This window comes from Delphinus delphis, chromosome 11 (genome assembly GCF_949987515.2).
Source record: "Delphinus delphis chromosome 11, mDelDel1.2, whole genome shotgun sequence".
NCBI classification, from domain to species: Eukaryota; Metazoa; Chordata; class Mammalia; order Artiodactyla; family Delphinidae; genus Delphinus; species Delphinus delphis.
In genome coordinates this window covers 42,208,920-42,229,832 of record NC_082693.1, presented here as the reverse complement: position 1 = coordinate 42,229,832, position 20,913 = coordinate 42,208,920, and the positions used below count along the sequence as shown (strand labels likewise).

Sequence of the window (20,913 nt, the reverse complement as noted above, 5' to 3'; positions counted from 1 at the left end):
AACAGCTGTTCGTGGGGGAAGGACAGCAGCCTATAACATCCGCTTAGGAGGGGGGCAAAGCAACTGAGGCATTAAACTTGTGTCACTCCCAGGATACCTGAGGGCAGGAAGACAGGATAGACATGAGGGTACCTGGCCAAGACACTCTCAATGGATCTGTCTCTACCTTTCCTTGGGCCTTTGTCCCCACTTAATAGCATTTTGATGCCCCTCTCTCCTTCAGCTTTGTCTGCTGAGGCCAAGACAGGCCCAGCTTTGTCTGTTGGTTTTGCCTTTCTTCCCAAGACTCTCAGACTTGAACTCCTGCAAGCTATTCTTATCTATTTATAGTACTACACAGTAGGAAGCCAGCAATAGTCTTATCTTCAAATGTTCTCAGAGGAACTACACAAAACAGGGTTTAAGTGATGTATCTTTATTATATTAAAAATTAAATCAAAAGGAAATGTTGCATATAAAACACTGGGGAAAATCATTTAAAATATTTATCGTAAGGGCCAAATCTAAGTTTGGAGGTAGAACAGTCACATGGCTTCTATCAGCAACAGGAGAGCTCCAAGGGGGTCACTGCAGGGAGACAGGCAAGCCATAGGCTACAGGTGCAGCCCCAATAAGATACTTGAGTCGGGGAGCCTGGCGGGCCTGGCTGACATAGTACAGAAGTGGGGCTCCTGGGCCTGCTCCAAGCCAGCCCTGCAGCAAAGCCTCTGTGTAGCGGTCAATGTCACGGTCAGTCACATCCCAGAGGTTACCTAGAAACAGGGGGCTGGGAAAAGAGAAGGAAGAAATACAAAGTAAGGGTCTAAAACAGAACACCTAGGAAAACACGACTGGTGGTGGTGGTGGTGGTGGTGGTGAGTGAGTTGAGAGGGATTAAGCCAATGAGGAAATCCCTTGACCCATAGTTCCAGGAGGAGGATAGAGGATGGCAAAGGGTTAAGGGCCCAGGTATGCCAGGGAAGTAGGGTGGGAGGAAGGAGGTGGGGCACAAAAGAGGAAGGATTTAGGGTTCAGACCTGGGAAAGCACTTGGGATGGGGACCTAGGATGGACTTTGCCCCTCGAGACTCACCAGCCAGCCATGATATACTTGAGCACAATGCCAGCCCCCTCCAGGTTTCCGTGCACAGCCAGGGCTGCACTGCTGCAGCCGAACAGCAGGGCCACCGCCCGGCAGCTCAGCCGCAGGACAGCCTGCCCATCCAGGAAGCGGGCACCAGCCCCATGCCCTGCATAGCTGAGGCAGAAGGAGGCGAGATGAGCCTGACCTAGCAGGGCCAGGCCTCTGCTGTGTCTCCAGAGGTGTCCTGAGCCAGTCAGGGGCTCCAAAGCCCCAGAGCAAACCGTGGTGATACCCACCCTGTGGGACTGTCCCTCCCCCCACCTCCCTGCCCTGAGCACTCACATGTACAAGTCACGCTCCGCCAGGGCCGCCTGCACCTGTTCTGGGCTCGGCACCTCCCCGACCACCCCTTTCCAGCCAGCTTCACTACAGGGAAAAGGTAGGAGTAAGAAGGGTTATGGGGCAAAGAGGGCAGAAGGAACAGGAGGGAGAACGTGGGCTGCAACATTTGATTCTGGAGAAAAGGACATTTGCCCCTGTGTTGTGCTACCCCTCCCCACCCCGCTTCTTACTCTTCTCCCGCTGACCTGCTAAAATGAGCTCGGAATTGCTCCTCTGTGCTTGACAGGTTATTGTGGGGATTCAGGACGTAGAAGGTACTGCGAGGATCCACACCTTGGCTCAGCACCGACGAGGCCCCGGACTGATGGGGAGACAGTGGTGATCAGAATCCTGGTCTGGCCCAAGGGCCCAAGCTCCCACAAACCCCAAGCCCCTTTCCACAGCTGATCCATTCCTAAGACCTCCTTCTTCTCTTCCCAGGTTTCTCTACCTTTTCTTGCCCAGTCCCCAATCACCCCCAGTCCCCACTCCCTGAACCCCGCACCTCTTTGATGATGGAGTAGCTGAGTAGGAATCGGAAGGAGGGCAGCCGAGTGACAGGCAGGGCCCGGAGGCTGGGCATGCTCTCCCACGGGAGCTTCTGTAGGTCCTGGGCAAAGAGCACTCAGAGGTTACTGTCCTGAGCCAGGGGTACACAGGAGTCAGAAAGGGCATGGCGGCGAGTAGCTACCCACTGCCCACCAGGCGCTGCCCCTCCGGCCCCTGGCTCCTTACCTTGTCCAGCACCAAGACAAGATGCCTACTGCTTGGTACCGTCTGACCCTGTAGACGCTCTACTGCCTCACTCAGGAGCTCTTGGGCTCGTTCTGGCAGGGCTGGGCACAGCCCATAAGCCAGGGCCTGAACGTCCTGTGGGGTGAGGGTACTGGCACCACTGAGCATGATCTGCAGGGGAACAGTGGTCATTGAGTACCATAGCTCCCATCTCCACCCTCAGTGGCAGGTGGGAAAGTTAAGGCTACCTTCTTCCCCTTCCCTGATTGCTCAACTCACTTTCAGCAGAGTGGGGTCAGGATACTTCCAGCCACATTCCTGCAGCAATTCTTGTAGACGGGAGGCCTCCTGGGCAGGGCCGGGGTCCTCACTGGATGGCAGCAACAGCCTCCGCCAGCAGCCCAGCACATACTTCTCTAGGGAAGTGGTGAGAACCTGAATGCAGAACAGAGCTGTCAGTCAGAAAGGAAGCTGAGTTTCTTTCCCCACAGGCACCGACATGTTGGAGACGAGGAAATGGGTCTTCCAATAAGTGGATGTGCCTTACTTATCCTACTGCCAGTCATAAAAGGCAAGAAGCGAGAAACATTTTTTCATTTGTTGAGACTCTGGGGGAGTATAGATAAGACGATTTGTAGGGGGACTTCCCTGGTGGTGCAACAGTTAAGAATCTGCCTGACAATGCAGGGGACACGGGTTCGAGCCCTGGTCTGGGAAGATCCCACATGCCGTGGAGGAACTAAGCCCGTGCGCCAAAACTACTGGGCCTGCGCTCCAGAGCCCGCGAGCCACAACTACTGAAGCCTGCGCGCCTAGAGCCCGTGCTCCGCAACAAGAGAAGCCACCGCAACGAGAAGCCCGCGCAGCACAACAAAGAGTAGCCCCCGCTTGCAGCAACTAGAGAAAGCCCACATGCAGCAATGAAGACCCAACACAGCCAAAAAAAAAAAAAAAAATATATATATATATATATATATATATATATATATCTTTAAAAAAAAGATGATTTGTAATAAATCACTACGTTTTGACAAATACGAACAGGTGGGCAAAAGCTAAAGCCAGGAAGTGAAATGAAAGCTGTGGTCGGGAGGCTGATACTTGGGCTTAACTTCTTTTTTTGTACTTATCTTTAAACATTCCATTGCCATAACCCCTTCCAGTCTCAGACTCTTGTTTAAAGTGCTTCCCAAGTGACATAACTTTTTATTTAGGCCTACACTTCCAGAAAGGACTTGAGGTGGCTCAGCAAGAACCTGGGACCCCTGAGAGAGAAGATATTCCTAGGGCAGGCCGATCCCACCCCACGCTGGGGACACACACCTCCATCCTGCGGTCCAGTTCCAGCCGCCCCGTCCACCATTCCCGCTTGTCAGTACAGCTGCTGTTCTCTTTCTGTTCCTTCTGGATGGCATCAAACTCTTTCAGGGCTGAACTCACAGAAAGCTGAGGGAGATGGGGTTGTAAGAGTTCTGCTTGTCCACGTGACCTCCATCTCTCCATCCCCCAGCCACAGCTTGACCAGAAGCCTGCCCCAGCCCAACTTTGCTCCCCAGCCCAGAAAACCTACCTTGTTCTGGGCAGTGGGGATCTGCACAGTGACTGGGGGATTGTCTTTTTCCAGCCGGGTCAGCAGGAGGGTGTCACCCATGGTTCCAGGCTGGAGGGTGGCCAGGGCCAACACACACACGGTCACCCCTGACACACAGGACGTGCCCAGAGTTATTTCAGCTGTTACAAAGAATTCCCTTCCCTGTCTTCTGCATGCAATCCCTGTCCATCACTCAAGACAACTCCTAGAAGATTTCCCTGGCCACTGGAGTTCAAAGGTGCTCTCCCTTACCCTAACAGCTCCCTGTAGTCAGAGACCATGTTTTGTATTTATTTGTGTCCCTACAGAAACTAACAACCACTACCCCCCACCACTCCCCACATACAGTGAGGCACTCAAATCATCCGTGAACATGTTTCGTGTTAGCATAGGAAGACCCATGACACTTGAACCAACTTACCCCTAAAGAAAGAAAAACACTGAATTTGCTGGTAACTCAAATTGAGATTCAAAAAAAAAAAAAGAGGGGCTTCCCCGTGGCGCAGTGGTTAGGAATCTGCCTGCCAATGCAGGGGACACGGGTTCGAGCCTTGGTCTGGGAAGATCCCACATGCCGTGGAGCAACTAGGCCCGTGAGCCACAACTACTGAGCCTGCGCGTCTGGAGCCTGTGCTCCACAACGGGAGAGGCCACGACAGTGAGAGGCCCGCGCACCGCGATGAAGAGTGGCCCCCGCTCGCCGCAACTGGAGAAAGCCCTCGCACAGAAACGAAGACCCAACACAGCCAAAAATAAATAAATAAATAAATAAATTAATTAATTAGAAAAAAGAAAGACTTCTAGATTTAAGGTATGTCTGTTTGGTGAGAGTTACAAAATGTCTAATCAATGGAAAATTTATGATCCTTCCGTAAGGATCATAAACGTGTGTGTGAACTAACTAATGCCTTAAACTCCTTCACCCAACTCTTCCCTAAGAAGAAGAATAAAAGAACAGCAGAGGCACTGATGCCTGCCGCCATACCACTGGGGATCAGAGCCAGGCGCTCCTGGAAACTCTCCTTCTCAGGCTGGGGGAAGTGGCCAGATCCCGATGCTCTGAAGGAAAAGAGGCGCTGGATGCGGGCCAGGGGTATGTCTCCAGGCCTCTCCTGGAGGTTCAGCCCCTGCAGCTGCTCTGCTATTTCAAGCGATCCTCGGCGCTTCTGGGCCTTGCTGCAGGCAACACAAGAGGGGGTGAGTTCTGCCTCCTTCAAAGTCTGGACCACTCCCCCCAGTCTGTCCCAGCACAAGCCTTAGGGATGGTGGGCACTCACCTGAGCTGCCTGTGGAGGTGGATGAGCAGCTGGTGGCGACAGGTGATGGAGACAGACTCGGTGACAAGGCAGGCAGTGGCGTAGGGATCCCGGTGGCCCAGGCACAAGGCCAGGAGGCGGCAGAGGTGAGCGTAGAGCCCACTAGGAGGGCAGTGACTGACCCCACGGAAAGCAATGCTTAGTGAGTCACAGATGGAATCCAGGATAGAGAGACCTAGAGGAAGGTCAAGACACCGATGAATCCCCGACTTCCTAACTGATAGGAACTTTCCAAGAATGAGTGTCTGTCTCCTCTCCCACGTGGAAAACAGCAGCTACCACTTATGAAGGGCAGTGTGCCAAGTGGGGAGCTACGCAGTTTACATGCATCAACTCTCTCCATCCTCCCCAAATTCCACCTTACGGTTAAGTAAATTGAAGCTCAGAGAGGTGGAGTGACTAGAGTTCAGCTAGTAGACAAAGAGTGCTAGGATTCAAACCCAGGTCAAAGGCTACCAGATCCAGATGGTCCAAAACCAGAACCAAGGACAGTAATGGAAAGGCACTGGGATCAAGTGATCACACCTTTGTGGTCAGCATACTTACTGACGGCTACGGGGGCCGAGGGGAGTCGGAGCGGAGGACCAAGATCCTTATCTCTCTCCTTGTCTGGGCCCCGGACGGGCAGCTCTTCTTTGCTGGCATCCCGTCTCAACACCTCACATTCTCCTATGGATGAATCGAGCCCTGGAGCTGGGGTCTTCCCACCTGGGCAGACAACACGACTTTCCTGTAGAGTTCCCTCTTCCTGCCATCCCCTTTGCTCTCCCTTCTAGGGTCTGGTCCCAGAGCCAGCAAAAGAACTTTTTTCCTGTTCCATCTTTGGCACCAGTTATTTCTCATGTTTTGGCCCCAGGGCAACCCCAAAAAATCATGGACCTCTATTTTCCACCCTTGCCATCATACCTGAGGCTGAGTCTTCCCCATCAGGGCCCCTGAGGATCTCAAAGCTCATTTCCATCTGCTTGTCAGTCAGTTCCTCCTCAAGGATGGTCCTCATCATCTCGGGGCCCAGCTCCTCACAATGTCCTGATGCCAGCTTCTTGACCCTCCGGCTTCTACCACTGAGGCCAGGGTGCCCAGGGGCACTGCCTGGGGCGGCCACCGAGTTTGTCTTCACGCTCGGGCCCTTCCTGGCCCGGCCCCGGCCCCGGCCCCGGCCGCAGCCCCGGGAAGCAGTGCCCCGTCCCTTGGGTCCCTCTGCAAGCCGTGCCCCAACTGAGACAGGGTCTTCCAGGTCACTGTCATCACTGAAGTTCACCTAGGATGGTGGGAAAGGGAGAAGGGCCAAATGACGAGACATTGTCCGCCAGCAGGTGGCGCTGTGGAGGCGCCATCATAGAGGCCCTTGGGGAAGATTTAAGAATCACCCTCCCAGGTATTAGGCCACACTCAACCAGGGGCAGTAACCCTGGGTTGTGGAAGGAGGGAGAGGAGGAAGGAAGAGAAGATAAGGAGGATGAAAAGGGAAAGGAACCGTATAGAGTGAAGAAAAGTCCCTTCTGTCTGAAACAAAGATGGACTTGAACTAGGTCTTGCTGTGGAAGATATAGGGGTCCTGCAGTAACAGAGCTTAAGGTTCCCCACCCCCACCCCCGCCAGCCCTAGGAAGCTATTCCAGAGACACCTGCTCTGCAGAACTCTCCTGCAGGATCACCCCCACTCAACACCAGTACCACCTAGCCACAGTCCCATCTCACCTTGAGGCGTGTCTGGGACCTCTGTTGTACCCTGGGGGCCTTGGGAACCTCAGGCTTGCTCTTTGTAAGGAGGACTTCCTCAAACACAGTGAAGGGGACACGAGGGCCACCCTGCCTGACCCGGCCTGGGGGCTTAGGTGTACAGGGTGGTCCTCCACCTTCCAGACCTTTCAGAGAGGTATTTGAGAGCGGCAGGGTAGCAGAGACCTCTTGCTGGCGTCTTCGTCCACAGTGTTTTTGGCTCCAAGGCTTAGAGTGTTCTGAGCCTGCAGGGGTCTTTACTGATGGTGGCTGCCAGCCCCAGGAGCTCGCAAAAAGTCGAGGAGTGCAGCAGCTGAGGCTAGCTAGCTTTGCAAGGGCCTGAACCAAGAGCAGGTTGGCTCGCCAGGGCTCCAGGTGGGGTATCCGAGCCACCACAAACTTTAGCCCCAACTCCAGGATCTTCCCCAGGCTCTTGTTTGACGGCTGGCTCAGCCCCTCCAGTGCCAGCTGTGCGTATGCCTGAGCCGAGATCTCATCGAAGAGGCCCAGGACAGGAGAGGGGGGTGCTTTCTGATTCAGGGAAGCTTGTAGAGCTTGGGTGAGGCGCTCACTGGCTGCGGGGCAACACTTCAGCACAACCTGCAGCAGATCCAGGCCCTGGGCCTGATGGCCCATGGCCAGCCTCGCGCACGCTGTGATCAACACCCAGCGCAGACAGACTGCTGAGAGGACAGGGCTGGCACAGAGTGAGCAGTCACAAGTGGGCAAATGGGTCAGGAAGCCAGGGCTGGGCTGGGGCTTTGTTTTCAGGATTGGGGAGGAGTTAGTAGAAGGTGCTACAGGGCCAGGCTCCTTGGCCACGGTGGCCACCAGCTCCAGGTCAGGGCCTCTTAGAACAAGCTCTTCCTCTGGAAGCTCTGGAGGATGGGGCACCCAGGCCCGCTGCTTCCCCTTCTGCAAGTGGACCTTCTTCACAGAGTCTGGGTGCTGCGCTAGTCCGACAAACTCTGAGGGAAGAGTGGAAAAAGAATTACAAAACTGGGAGAAATGATACCAGTGTGTCCTGAGCTACCTCAGCGGCCAACGACCTATGTTATTTACTTACTAACTGTTCATATACGTTACTGTACTAACATACTAAATATTAGCATACTTACTATTTTTTCGATAATTTCGAAAATTTTTCCTAAAATTTTCTGCCCTTCTAACAATGCATCAGCACAGCCCACAGAGCCCCCATATCTGCAGCTCAGAAGGCTGCATGGCTCAGGCCAGAAGGCCGGCACCCAGAGGCCCAAGTCTTAATCCTGTCTCTGGCCCCTGACTAGCCCCATGATCCTGGCCTCAAACATTGAATTTCTCAATTTTCTGAGTTTACAAATGAAAAAACTCTATGTTCCCAACTCAACTTTCCAGGATTTTGTGTGGGTCCAGTGAAATACTACAGGTAAAAGTGGTTGATAAGGAAAAAAAAAAAGCACCATAAATACAATATTTTATTATTAGCTTAAACCCTTCTGAGGATGCTACATTTGTGCTGCCCCATACAGTAGCCACATGTGCGGCTACTGAACACAGGAAGTGTGGCGAGTACCTAAGGCACTGAATATTCAATTTTATTTAAATTAAAATATATTAGTGCTGGGAATTCCCTGGCAGTCCAGTGGTTAGGACTCAGTGCTTTCACTGCAGGGGCCCGGGTTCAATCCTTGCTCCAGGAACTAAGATCCCGGAAGCTGCATGGCACAGGCAAAAAAAACAAACAAAAAAAAACCCAGAAAAACAACAACAACAAGTCCTGGACAGCCCATCTGAAGGAGGGACACCAATGGTCTGACTGAAGTGAAGGGAGCTTTGCCCTGGGACAGAAGTCAGTCTGATTTAGAAGAGAACCTAACCTTGACATGTAAAGCTGTGTTGCGGTGCGTGCATCACTCTCACCACCGCCCACGGGCATAGGGGCTGGGCTGCTCACCTGTGCAAGACTCGAGCAAGAACAGAACCTGCTGCAGGTCCGACTGACAGAGGTCGATGTCATTGCGCGCCAGCTCCAGCTCCCCCTTCAGCACCAGGAACAGGGCACACCTGGTTGGGAGAGAAGATGATGACCCATTAGTGGAATTCTTTGTTTTCCTGGAGAGTCTTTTTTTAAAAAATAAATTTATTTATTTATTTGTTTGTTTGTATTTTTGGCTGTGTTGGGTCTTTGTTGCCATGCGCCGGCTTTCTCTAGTTGCAGTGAGCGGGGGCTACTCTTCATTGCGGTGCACGGGCTTCTCATTGTCATGGCTTCTCTTGTTGCGGAGCACGGGCTCTAGGCACGTAGGCTTCAGTAGTTGTGGTATGTGGGCTCAGTAGCTGTGGCTCGCGGGCTCTAGAGTGCAGGCTCAGTGGTTGTGACGCACGGGCTTAGTTGCCCCGCGGCATGTGGGATCTTCCTGGACCAGGGCTCGAACCCATGTCCCTTGTAGTGGCAGGCAGATTCTTAACCACTGCACCACCAAGGGAGCCCTCCTAGAGAGTCTTTCTGCCCCTTTCCCAGGCAGAGCCATCACAGTCTTTTCCAGTGTCCAGAAGGCCTTTAATTCCTAAGGCTGACTTCAGGCACTCCCTGACAAAAACCCTCTACACTCATCTCTCAAACCAACTCACCCTCGTGCCTGAGGACGGGATTTCCCAGACCGAACTCCTCACCAAAAGGATCCTCCAGGCGAAGAGATTTAGGGAAACATTGTATACTAGATCTCCCTTCTGGAGACTGATAATGTGTGTTAGCATACTGGAGGACATGGTAAGTCCTATAGGAAATGAAAACATCTAATCTTGATTAACTCAGCATTTCCCACTTGTTTGCCATGGAATGCATTCTTCCACCAGCCCGTCCAAATATAACGTTAATCTGTGGAACAGTTTGGGAACCCACGGTCAAGGTCGTAGGCACTCAGGTTTGGGAATCGGCATCCTCTTGGGCCCTGTACTCACTGGCGCGGTATCTGCAGCTTTGTTGTAAGTTTCAGGGCCTCCAAGCAAAAGGCTTTGGCTTCGCTCACACTACCCAGGTGGACCAGGCGGGAGACCAGCTTCTCCGAGCAGCTTAGCACCTCAGTAAGAACCTGCCATTTTTGTACCAGATTTTCACCTGTAGCAAAGGAGAGAGACGAGACCATCATCATGTGGAACCAGGACCCGCAGCCTGGATCCTCTGCAGACATAACTGCCAGCCCCGCCATCTAGCCTGTTCCTTCCACCTTAGCTCTCCTCCTCGGACTTACCGTAGTCCAGAAATGGTGTCTCCACAGCTGTCTTCTGAGCCGAGAGCACATCGCTGCCCATGAGCAGGAGGATGATGCTTCGGAGGAGCTTGTGGGCGTCGATGAGCGCTATCTCAGGTGTCTGCCAGCCTGCGCAAGCGTGGGGGGAAGGGGGGAGTGACAAGAAGGGAGATGATGTGGCCAGAACTTCCACCACCTTCAAACAGTAAGAAAGCAAATGCGAAGCATGCTCTCATCCCCTCCCCCCACACTCAAGGCAGACAGAGCTAATCAATCACAGAACTCTCTCCCCCGAGGCCACATGGAGTCTCAGAACCCTTGTCAGTGTCGTGTTCAGGGCAGTCACTGAGCAGTCAGTTAGAGTCAGCAAGCAAGCTGAAACTCATCTGCTATCCCAGGCCTGCTCTGGGCAGCTTCTAGTTAGGCTCATCCACGCAGCTGGACAGCAGAGGGGACGAGGGCAGAGAAGAGCTGACAGCGGAAAAACCACACAAGGAGGGCCATCCACCCTCTTCTTTCACCTTGGGCACAGAGCTGCTCCCACAGGGAGGCCGAGAGGCTGCCTGATGAGAGGCTCAGGTAGACTGCCACAAGCTGCAAGGCCTGGACGCGCAGCAGGTACCAGGCCTTGGATGGCCTCTGGAGGGCAGGGTCCCGAAGCACAGACAGCAGCAGAGAGGCACCCTCAGCCACCTGGGGGGAGGGGGCAGGGGCAGAGGAGAGCAGTGAGTGAGGCAGGATCAGCAATTCAGAGCTCAAGGTGCCCCTACGGATCACGTAGCCCAGACCCCTGCTTTTCAGATGATAAAAGCTGGAGAGCAAACTAGAGCCTGAAAGGGCAGGAGACTCAGCCAAGTCACACAGCTAGTGTGTGAGGAAGCCCAGCCTTTTGGATCCCACTGGATCTCCAGTCGAGGGCGCCAGTGTCATCCCAGTTTCTAGTCACAGGACAGACTTTCCCCCTGGCCCCAGAGGGAGCTGGAAAAGGATGAAAAGGATGGAATGGCTCCTAGAGAAGCACACGTGGACCATCCACGGGAGAGGGCAAGGCGAGATGTTTCTGCTCCTCGGGGCCATGAACATTCTCCCCAGCTCCAGGGAAGCCTCAGGAGCCAGACAGATTATCTGGAGAATCCTAAAATCCTTCCCATACCCAAGACCTTCGGGGATCAAGAAAGTGAGAAGCACCTTCTGGCAAGCACAGTAGAGTTGACTTCGCAGGAGGTCACAGGTCAGGGAAAGGAGCAGGCATGTATCTGTGGTGCGATCCAGAAGCTTCAGACTTGATTCTGCCTCTTCCAGGTACAACTGAGGAAGCAGTCAGGGGTGTGTGAGCATGCTGGTGAGGAGAGGCAGCCGGACTCTCCAAATTAAAGCAGATTAAAGCATTTGCAAGCAAAATGTTGACCTTGTCCAATTAAATATTAAATTATTTCAAATACTGTAGTCTACGTAGGAATTATTCTCTCACTCACTAAAATGCTCATTTAGTACCTTAGTGAACCACTAAGCCAGAGAGACAAAGCTGGATAAGCTGTAAGCAGGCCCTTCCATGCAATAGCTTGCAATGCGGGGGCTGGGGGGGGGCGGGGGGGGCGTGGGCACCCAGGACCCAGGGAAAGTGGTTGATTTTACCCTTGAAGAAGGGGACATATAAAATGCTTTATGAAGGAGACAATTGAGCTAGACCTTGAAAAGAAAGTATGGGTTTGCTGAAGGAAAATAAAGTTGGGGCGAGGGTGCATTTAGGGTGAAGGGTCTACCACAACCAAAGACAGCGGGGTACGTATGAGGAATATAAAGTAAGTGGTACAGATTAGCATAAAGTTCATGGTGTGGAGCGGCGAGACAAAGAGTGAACCAGAATATAGAAGGTGTGCAATCCAGAGTAAAGCATCTGGACAGTATCCCTCAGGTAGCGGAGAAGCCAATGTAATCCTTTAAGCAGGAAAAGAGATAAGATCAGATCTGTGCCTAACATGATGCCGCTAGTAGCCGGAGTGGAAAAGGGAGGAACTGGAGGCCAGGAGACCAGTTAGGATACATTGTTAACAGCCCTAAGTGAACAAGAAGCATCAACTGGGACAACAGAAATGGCTGGGAAACCCCGGATTAGCAGCGTATTGCCAGTGCAGACTAGGTAAGACTGAATGAACAGTTGGTTTGGCAGTGGGACGGAGAAAGATGCCTCCTCTCCCCCAGCTGCGTCCCAACCACTCCACACTTTACCATCCTTCAGCCAAATGTGGCACGGAAGGCAGAGAAGCCACTCCTTCAGCAGCCTACCTTCTCAGAGGAGAGCTGGGTCACCGAAGCCAGGTCCCCCTGCAGCCCCAGGCTAGCGCGGCTGGGCACTCACCTGGGCGTAGCTGGGACAGCCGAGTGTCAGGAGGAGCTGGGTGGCGTGGCAGGAGGAGCCGGCTGCCTTCGCGTGGTCCTCCAGTCTCTGGGAGACGATCCGTATGAGCAGGAAGACCTCCAGAGCTCGCAGGGGCTGGGAGGCCAGGAGCAGCACATTTGCCCAGCTCGCGCTCAGCCTTCATTTCTAGCCCCTCCCCTCCAGCCCTTTGGGACCTTGGTCTGACCTGAGGGCCTGGCTGGAATGTGGCCACCCAGACCGAGCAACCACTGGCCATCCTCAGGGAGCCGGAGAGGAGAGCAGCGAGGGCGTCTGCAAACCCTCCTACCCCCTCACTTGTTTTAAAGCCCACACGCCAGTTGTCTTCAACAGCCAGGATTTCCTGAGCGTTTGCTATGTGCCAGGCACTGTGCCAGCTCACTTTATTTTCATAGCAACTCTAACCCTAATCTTACAGATGAGGAAACTAATAGGTTAACATATGTTAAGCTTCTTGTCTAAGTTCGCATAACACGTATGTGGTAGAGCCGAGACTCAAATCTAGGGCTCAGGCAGCTTCCCAGGCTCCTCCTGCTAGGAATATGACCTAATGCCCACAGTAACAAAGATCCTCTATGTGCAACGTCCTTTTTCAGAGGTTCCTAACATGGGGTCCAGGGAAGAGCTTCAGGGAGTCCTTGAAACCTGACATTGCATGTAAAAATGTAAAATTGTATCTGTAGGCATTTATGTATTTTTTCTGAGTATACAGGTCTCAAATTATCTGATAATTACCAATAATTATGGCTACCGTTTGAGTATTCCGTTTACACACACCATCTTTCACGCATTATCTCACTGAATGCTAACAAGGCTACGAGTTAGTAGTATTATTACCCTCATTTTAGAAATAAGGAAATGGGCTTGGAAGGTTAAGCAACTTGTTTAAGGCCATGTACTAGTAAACGCTGGAGCCTGGATTTAACTCAGGGAGACTGGTGACACAGCCCACACTGGATGACATGACTTCTCAGCAAGGACACAGGCCAAAGAAGGTGAAGGAGCTGGGTTTCTGGCCCGTGTCAACGCCCTGCCCCATTACCTTTGCCACCAGCTGGTAGAGGGCCGCTAGGATCTGTAGGGAGGCTGCTGTCTGCTGCAGACACCGCACAGCGGGGGCCTGCCCCTTTGTAAGCACCTCCTTCCACAGGGCCAGGGCTTGGTCCAGGCATGTGGACTGAGCTGTAAGTCAGAAGAAAGGGACCAGCCATTCTCTCAGTGTGGGCATCTGGGGAAAGGTGGTCCTCTTCCCCATAATGGCCTCTGCCCTTGTGCCCACCTTCCACTCCACAGGGCAGCCTCCCTCACACCTGGGGCACCCACAGGAAGCCACAGAGGAGGCCCCATCCCACCACACTATGTTCACGGTCCTCACCAGCATCTGCAGCCAGGTTGAAGGCAATGTTACTGTATAGGAAACGATCTTCCTGGAGTTTATCTTCATAGTTCAGGTCATTGACTTCAAACTCCTCCAGGTTACGAGGGGCCTGGGCCCTCCGATCCCGCTCAATACCCTGGATGGGGCGACCAGGGTGAAAACACGGTTGTCACGAGCTTACTGGGGCCCAGGGAAAATAAACCCTGTATCCAGTCCTGCTTAACCCACAGCAGCCATGCTCACCTCCTGCATTTTGGCCTCCAGGGTACAGATGTAGAGCCACAGCAGGGCCTGTGCTTTATCATCCAGAAGCCGATCCTCGGCCTGGGCCTCGGGCCTCACAGACTCCAGAAGCTGCAGGGCTTCCCGGATGGCATCCAAGGCAGAGCTATAGGGAGAAGACGCACTTAAACCAGGCTACTGTGAGTGCCTGCCACGCTGTCCTGGGAAGGGCCTTCTGCAGCACAGCTGGCCTCATCCTTTGAATTGAGTTCCATGACCACAAACTCAAGGGAGTGCTCAGGGACGTGGAGAGGGAAACGGGCTCCAGGAAGGGTAAGAGGAGCTAGGGCAAGAAGCAAGAGTGGCCTTCCCAGGCTTTCCTCCTCACCAGTCGGTCTGCTGGGCAAAGTCGTGATAGCAGAGCACCTGAGCCAGTTCCACCAGGTGGGTGGCTCGGGCCCAGGCCCCGGCCGGAGTTTCCTCGGGGCTCAGCTCCAGCAGGTCGCAGATGACATTGAAACGTTCCTGCCCCGTGTTGGCCCGCACCGCCTTGTAGGTCCGCAGCTCCTCCCTGAGCAGGACGGCCAGGGTCTCTGGGTCCCAGCCGCTCAGGCTGTCTCGCAGCGTCCTGAGAGAGGGCAGGCTCAGCACCGGGCAGCCCATGAAGCACGGCGCCTCTGCCCCAGGCCAAGGAGTCCCCGCCTCAGCTTGCTGAGAGCTCCAGTGGGGAAAGCAAGAGCAATTGCCTGTCACCGCTGTCCCCCCAGCTACCCAGCACAGTGGCTGGCACACAGTCGGCACTCAATCCATAATGATGAATGGAGGAAACAGTGCCTTTTTCAGACATGAGGATGAATGTGACCATGAGTGCCAAAGCAGCCCTCTCCAGGGGATAAAAATGGTTGTCCCCTCCCCACCAACTCACTTCAGCTGTAGCTCCTTGTCTCCGGCTCTGGCTGCATCCATCTTGACCCGGACCCAGAAGGTGACTGGCTCAGTCATGTGTTTGGGGCCACAGGGCTGCAGGGCTGCCAGCCACAAAGTCACCATCTTGCAGCCCTGGGCCTGTTTACCCAGTTTCTTCAAACTCTCTACGTGCAGCCGGAAGCATCTGTGCAACTGACCAGAGGAAGAAAACAGACCAAACTGGAGAGAGGAAGCAAGGAGTCTGTACCATGGGGGAGGATGTGTGTGCTCAGGGTCCTCCTGCCCCCAAGCCTGCCCCACAGACACCTAAGAACTAAATATCTGGGTGCTCTCAACCTGAGGCTTCGACCCATCCCACCCATATATCCGTCACCCACACCCCTGCAAACCTGCTCCTTCTTTTTTTTTTTTTTTGTTAGAAGATGTTGGGGGTTAGGAGTTTATTAATTTATTTATTTATGCTGTGTTGGGTCTTCGTTTCTTGTGCGAGGGCTTTCTCTAGTTGTGGCAAGCGGGGGCCACTCTTCTTCGCGCTGCGCGGGCCTCTCACTATCGCGGCCTCTCTTGTTGCGGAGCACAGGCTCCAGACGCGCAGGCTCAGTAGTTGTGGCTCACGGGCCCAGTTGCTCCGCGGCACGTGGGATCTTCCCAGACCGGGGCTCGAACCCGCGTCCCCTGCATTAGCAGGCAGACTCTCAACCACTGTGCCACCAGGGAAGCCCCTCCTGACCCTTCTCAGCAAATCACCACCTTCTCCTGAGTTGGAAAGGCGAGACCATCTTGGCCTCTTCCTTCTCCCTCCCTCACACCAGCCACTTTCCAGGTTAATCCTTGACTTCTTGCACTCACCCACTTCTTTCCATCCCTTGGGAAGCTGTTTCAGTTCAGACGCCCACCCTTTCCTGCCTGGGCTGCTAGAGCCGCCTGGGTGCCTGGTGTTGTCCTTTCCTTCTGTTTATTCGCCACAGTGATGCCGAGAAGCCCAAGATACCAATCCGATACCAGGCCTCCACTTAAATCGAGAGGCTCATCAAACGAAACCCAAGGCCCTCTCTGACCCGTCTTGCCAACCCATCATTTCATGGGTATTCCTGCTTTATGACAGTGGTTCTCACTCTGGTTGCCCAAAGGACCACGTAGAGGAACTTTAAGAAAAATATCCAGATGCCTGGGCTCCAGTGCCAGAGATTCTGAAGCAATTAGCTTAGGACAGGCTTTAGAATTTTTTTTTTTTAGTTCACTCAGGTGATTCTAATGTCTAGTCAGGTTGAAAACCACTGGCCCAGGACAAGGCTAAATATAAAAAGTGAATCCAAAAAAAAAAAAAGTAAACATGAAGGCGTGGTGAGATTAAAAAAAAAAAAGTGAATGAATCAAAAAAATTAAATAACAGTACAGGTGAGGTCCGGGAAACACTGCCCCAGGTACTGCTGCCAACATGCAGCTCCTAACTCTCTACTCCAAGGCAGGGTCCTGGCCAGGCCCTTTCACGCTACTCGAGCCCCTCCTCCCTTCAATATAACCTCCCTCCTGCCCTCATACCTTCTCAGGAGGCACCTCAGGATAGGTGTCTGGCTTTGCCAAGCCCAGGTGCTGACAGAGGGGCTCGGAGATGGCACAGGCCTCGGCATAAAGCTTGTGACTATAGAAGTTGTAGGCCAGGTTACTGGTGTAAGAGGCTGCAGGGGAGAGAGACGACAGCTGACCGCAGGAATGGTTCCACTGCCCTCTGCTGTTGGAGGGGCAGCAGAGAGATGCTAAACCTGTGGTCAGCTCAGCAGTCCCCAGATCAGCCAGGAACCCCCATCGCTAGGGAATGAGAACGGGACAGCTCTCCCCTTCATGCTCCAAGTCAGCCCATGCCCTCCATTCCAGGAAGGTAACCCCACACCAGGCAGCCTCTCTGCACTTGTTTTACAAGAGCCAAGTCCTCATCCCCACACAGGGCCTGTCTCTCCTCACATGCCAATCTCTGTCTTCATCTTGCTCCAAAGGTCAGCATTTTGGGGGAAACGCTCTGGCCTATCCTTTACTTCCCTCTCCTTCCCTCATTCCACTGAAGCCACAGTAGCCTCCCTGCTAGTCCTTGAACACGCCAGCCCCTCTCCTGCTGTAGGGCCTTGACACTGGCTGTTTCCTCTGCCAGGGGACGTCCTTTCCCAGTTTTCCACATGGTCAATTCCCTCACACCCTCCAGGCTGTGCTCATGTCACCCTCTCCAAGAGGCCTACTCGGACCACCTTTTTTTTTTTTTTTTTTTTTTTGGCCACGTGGCATGTGGGATCTTAGTTCCCCAACCGGGGATTTGAACCCACACCCCCTGCACTGGAAGTGTGGAGTTCCAACGACGGGACCGCCAGGGAAGTCCCTGACCACCTGTTTAAATGGTAATTTGCCCCCCCTCACCTGCCCTGACCTCCTAATTCCCTTTCTTATCCTGCTCTACTTTTCCTTTCCCTCCATATTTCTGATCACTTTCTAACATGTTGTACTTCAATTATTCTACTGTTTATGGTCTTTCTCCCCCAACCAGAATGTGGCTTCATGAGAGCAGAGATCTTCGTTTTATTTACTGACATATCTAAGTACTCAGAACAGTGCTTAGCACATAGTAGGTACTCAATAAATATTCACTGAATGAATACAATTTTCCTAAGTTCTAGTTTAGGCAGCTTCTTGGCTATCGATGTAGATGGCTGGGAGAAAATAAAGAAGGTCTTCAATATCAATACTCTGTGGGAAGAATTTTCATACTATTAATTTTTGTGACTCCTGATGACCTGTGGCCAGGTTCAACCTGATAATGTGAATATGAAAAACGCTCCAAAACCTTCTAGTGACTGAACTCATTAGGTTTATATGATTCAAACTAAAGGGCTATGCTTTTTGTAAAACTGAGGGGGAAATTTATTATGAAATACAAAACAGGTAAAACTAATTGATGCTGTTAGGATAGTTAGTGGTTACTGTTGGGGTGTGGGGACCAGAAGGGGGCACAAAGAGGGGTTTTCTCAGGTGTCTATGTCATGCTCTGTTACTTGACCTAGATGTTGGTTACAAACCAAGCTCACTTTGTAAAAATCCATCAAGCTGTCTGCTTATGATCTTTGTATTTTCCTGTATGTATATTTCAATAAAAAGAGTGAGGAGAAATATTCATGCCTGTTGGTTAATATATACATATACATAGTATATATACATATAGTAGATATACACAGTATATCTCTAGAGGGATACATAAGAAATTGACCATATTAGCTGCCTCTGCAGAGTGGGACTTGGGTGACTAGGATTAAGCACAGTAGAGGGACTTTTCGCTGTACGCCCTTTTGTGCAATTTGTATCTTGAATCATGTGAATGTTCTACCTGGTTTTAAAAAAATTAAGTTATAAATGTTCTACATTTTCATGAAACAAATACCAAGTCAGATTTCAAAGCCAATGAGAAAAAAATTCACATCTGCTATGATAAATGAGCCTCATCACTTCTCTCCTGCTGTTAAATACAGAGATCCTTATAAATATCTTTCTCACTGCCTCCCTGAGCCATAGGGAGGTCCCACAGAACTATCCAGCTCCTGCTACCTGCCTGCCTAACAAGCGATGACCCTCCCAAGAACCCTGTATCTGGGCCCTAGGACACTAACCAGTCATCCCCAGGTAGTCAGTCAGCTCTCGGCCTGACAGGCCCTGTAAGGCCTCCATCATCCAGACAACAGTAGATTTGCAACTTTCCACTAGCTGGGCCAGGTCAGCCAAATCACCTTCCTGAAGGGACAAAAAAGGTGAGAGGAAACATAATAGGTCTAAGGTGATGTCCACCCCACCTCATGCCGAAAGCCAAAGCAACCCCAGAGCTCTACTGAGGGCAGCCAAGCAACTCCAGACCCTAGGACCGCTCCAGGCTTTTTGATTCCAGATGGTACCTGACAGCCTTGGGCAAAGTCATAAACCACCGTAGTGTAGAGGTGAAGTCCCTGAAAGTGCATCTGAACCAAAGCCTGCAGTTGCTTGGCGGAGTCCCCACAGACCTGAGGAAGGAAAGGGGAGCTTGGTTTGAGGGACAGGGAGCTCCAAGCTGAAGACTGGCCCAGAGCCCTGGAGAGCTGAGACAGCCGGGGAGTAGGAAGAAGGACATCAGGATGGGCCACTGCCCTCTCAGCGTATACGAGGCTGCTTGCTGGCTGGCAGGCATGGTCCAGAGAGCAGCTTACCAAGGCGGGAGCCAGGGCTTCCAGATCTTACCCAAGACCCTAGCCCGATGGAGTCCACAGAACCACATTCCCACCCTACCTCTAGGTCCTTAACTCACGCCATCCTGCAGCTGCCGGATGAGGCAACAGTAGCTTCCAAGAAAAGCAAAGAGGCCCAGAATGGCATCAGGTCCATAGTGCCCCTTGGTGCCTCGCTCCAGGACTGAGAGGAAGAACTGGCAGCTGTCACACAATGCCCGCAGTGCGGGTGACGGCGCCTCCATGCTGTTCTTCAGGACAGCTGATGCCTTGAGCAGAAGCTTGGCCACCGCCTGGGGTCCTCCCTCGCCAACCTGCTGAAGTTCAACTGCCAGCTGGCAAAGCTGGAGGCTGGGGGCCAGACTGGTGCTCCTCAGGTAATCGTAGGCCTTCTCCACTGCCCTCGTGGCTCTGGCGTGGTGGTGGCCCCAGCAGAGGCGACGGCAGTGTTCCAGGGTGAGCTCCAAGAGACAGAGGGCCCTCTGCGGGGAAAGAGGACCAGGAGAGCCCCCTCCCTCTCCCACCAAAGCTCTGATCACATGCCTGGAGAGCAGGTCACCTAGGAAATCAGCATCTGCTTCATTCAGACCATGCCCACTGCCTTCAAATAGCTGATTGGCAGCTACCACTCGACAGGCTGTGGGAGAAGCAAAGTGGGGAACCTCACAAGGGGTACTTTCATCCTCCAAGAGTACTAGAAAGCTCAAGGCCTTTAGCCGAGCTGACAATGCAGCCTGCCGCTCCACCAGGGCTTCTGCCCCCTTCCAAAGCAGAGAAAAGCTGCCCCGAGCCACAGCCTCATAGTCCTGGGGAGCAGCTTGTCGAGAACACTGCACCAAGCAGGTATGGAGGGGCTGAGCGACTCGGAGTGTGGCCTCTGGGATTCCCTGTGCAGCAGTGTTCCGCAGAAAGATGAAGAGAATTCGTTCCAGGTAGAGGGGTGGGCGCTGGGGTGTAGACATCAAGTAGCCATCGCAAGCCACCTCTGCCAGCTCCAGCAGGCTCCCCAGGTGCCTAGGGCAAGCCAGCTTGACAGTCAGCTGCTGGTTGCAAGCCCTCAGGATGGCATCACAAGCTTGCCTCCTCTCGGCATCAGATCGGCAGCTGGGAGAATCAGGTGGAAGCTTGGACAGGAACTCCTAGAAGGAGAAGAAGATGTGAATGAGGCTACCAAAGGAGAAAAAAAAAAGATAGGGAAAGGAACTAGAAATGAGATGGCTCAAGAGTGGATCTCCTACTAATCTGTCTCTTCAAATAAGTCAAAAAACAAAACAGCTCAGCTTGGTAAGCCAGGTGTATCCACAGCCAGACAGCACTCCCACCTTCAAGTCAGGCAGCAGCTCTTCAGCCTCCTTTGGACTTCTTAGCAGAGTCCCAAAGTTGACTCCTTTGAAGCTCCTCATGGTGCCGCGGGACTAGGGGAAAGAAAACGGATTAGGGAAGGCGGAGAAGATTTGTAAAGGAGCTAAATGAAGGGCGGGAGAAGGGCTTGAAGGCCGCGGAAGGCGGGGGGTGGGGGTGGGGGCAAAAAATCCCATCAGAAATCCTATCGGAAAAACATACATGCCAAGACGCCGGGCTCCCGTTATAAACCGACGCTTCTGCTATTCCTTCCTCCCAGCCTATCCCCAGCCTCACTACCCGTCCCACCAACCAACGCCCCACACCGGAGGCCTCCACCGAGCTCTTCAGCACCACCAGGACGTCCCGAGGTCTC

The 20,913-nt window shown here is 52.9% G+C and overlaps 1 protein-coding gene across 1 annotated transcript; it reads right to left on the bottom strand.

Moving 5' to 3' along the window:
- Positions 1–419: 419 nt before the first annotated feature.
- Positions 420–20,606, bottom strand: ESPL1 (extra spindle pole bodies like 1, separase). The gene is made up of 30 exons (XM_060026242.1): positions 20,519–20,606; positions 19,277–20,335; positions 18,891–18,995; positions 18,612–18,732; positions 16,507–16,643; positions 14,963–15,156; positions 14,426–14,665; positions 14,059–14,203; positions 13,813–13,951; positions 13,480–13,619; positions 12,399–12,533; positions 11,228–11,347; positions 10,561–10,732; positions 10,040–10,168; positions 9,750–9,906; positions 8,743–8,852; positions 6,786–7,774; positions 5,992–6,346; positions 5,632–5,793; positions 5,047–5,260; positions 4,755–4,945; positions 3,749–3,876; positions 3,502–3,624; positions 2,458–2,613; positions 2,179–2,349; positions 1,949–2,053; positions 1,650–1,765; positions 1,405–1,488; positions 1,072–1,236; positions 420–766 (listed from the first exon to the last, which is right to left on the bottom strand). The coding sequence occupies exons 1-30, from the start codon at positions 20,597–20,599 to the stop codon at positions 565–567; spliced, it is 6,345 nt and encodes a 2,114-aa protein (XP_059882225.1). The 5' UTR covers positions 20,600–20,606; the 3' UTR covers positions 420–564.
- Between the last annotated feature and the right edge of the window lie 307 nt (positions 20,607–20,913).

Bases quoted from the DNA above. Each gene is read 5' to 3' on its own strand.
- ESPL1 (XM_060026242.1), bottom strand. From the start codon at position 20,599: ATGAGGAGCTTCAAAGGAGTCAACTTTGGGACTCTGCTAAGAAGTCCA. The intron at 9,907-10,039 runs GTAAGTCCGAGG...CCTTTGCTACAG, and splicing joins GACACCATTTCTGGACTACG to GTGAAAATCTGGTACAAAAA. The intron at 767-1,071 runs GTGAGTCTCGAG...CTCTTTTCCCAG, and splicing joins AAGTATATCATGGCTGGCTG to CCCCCTGTTTCTAGGTAACC.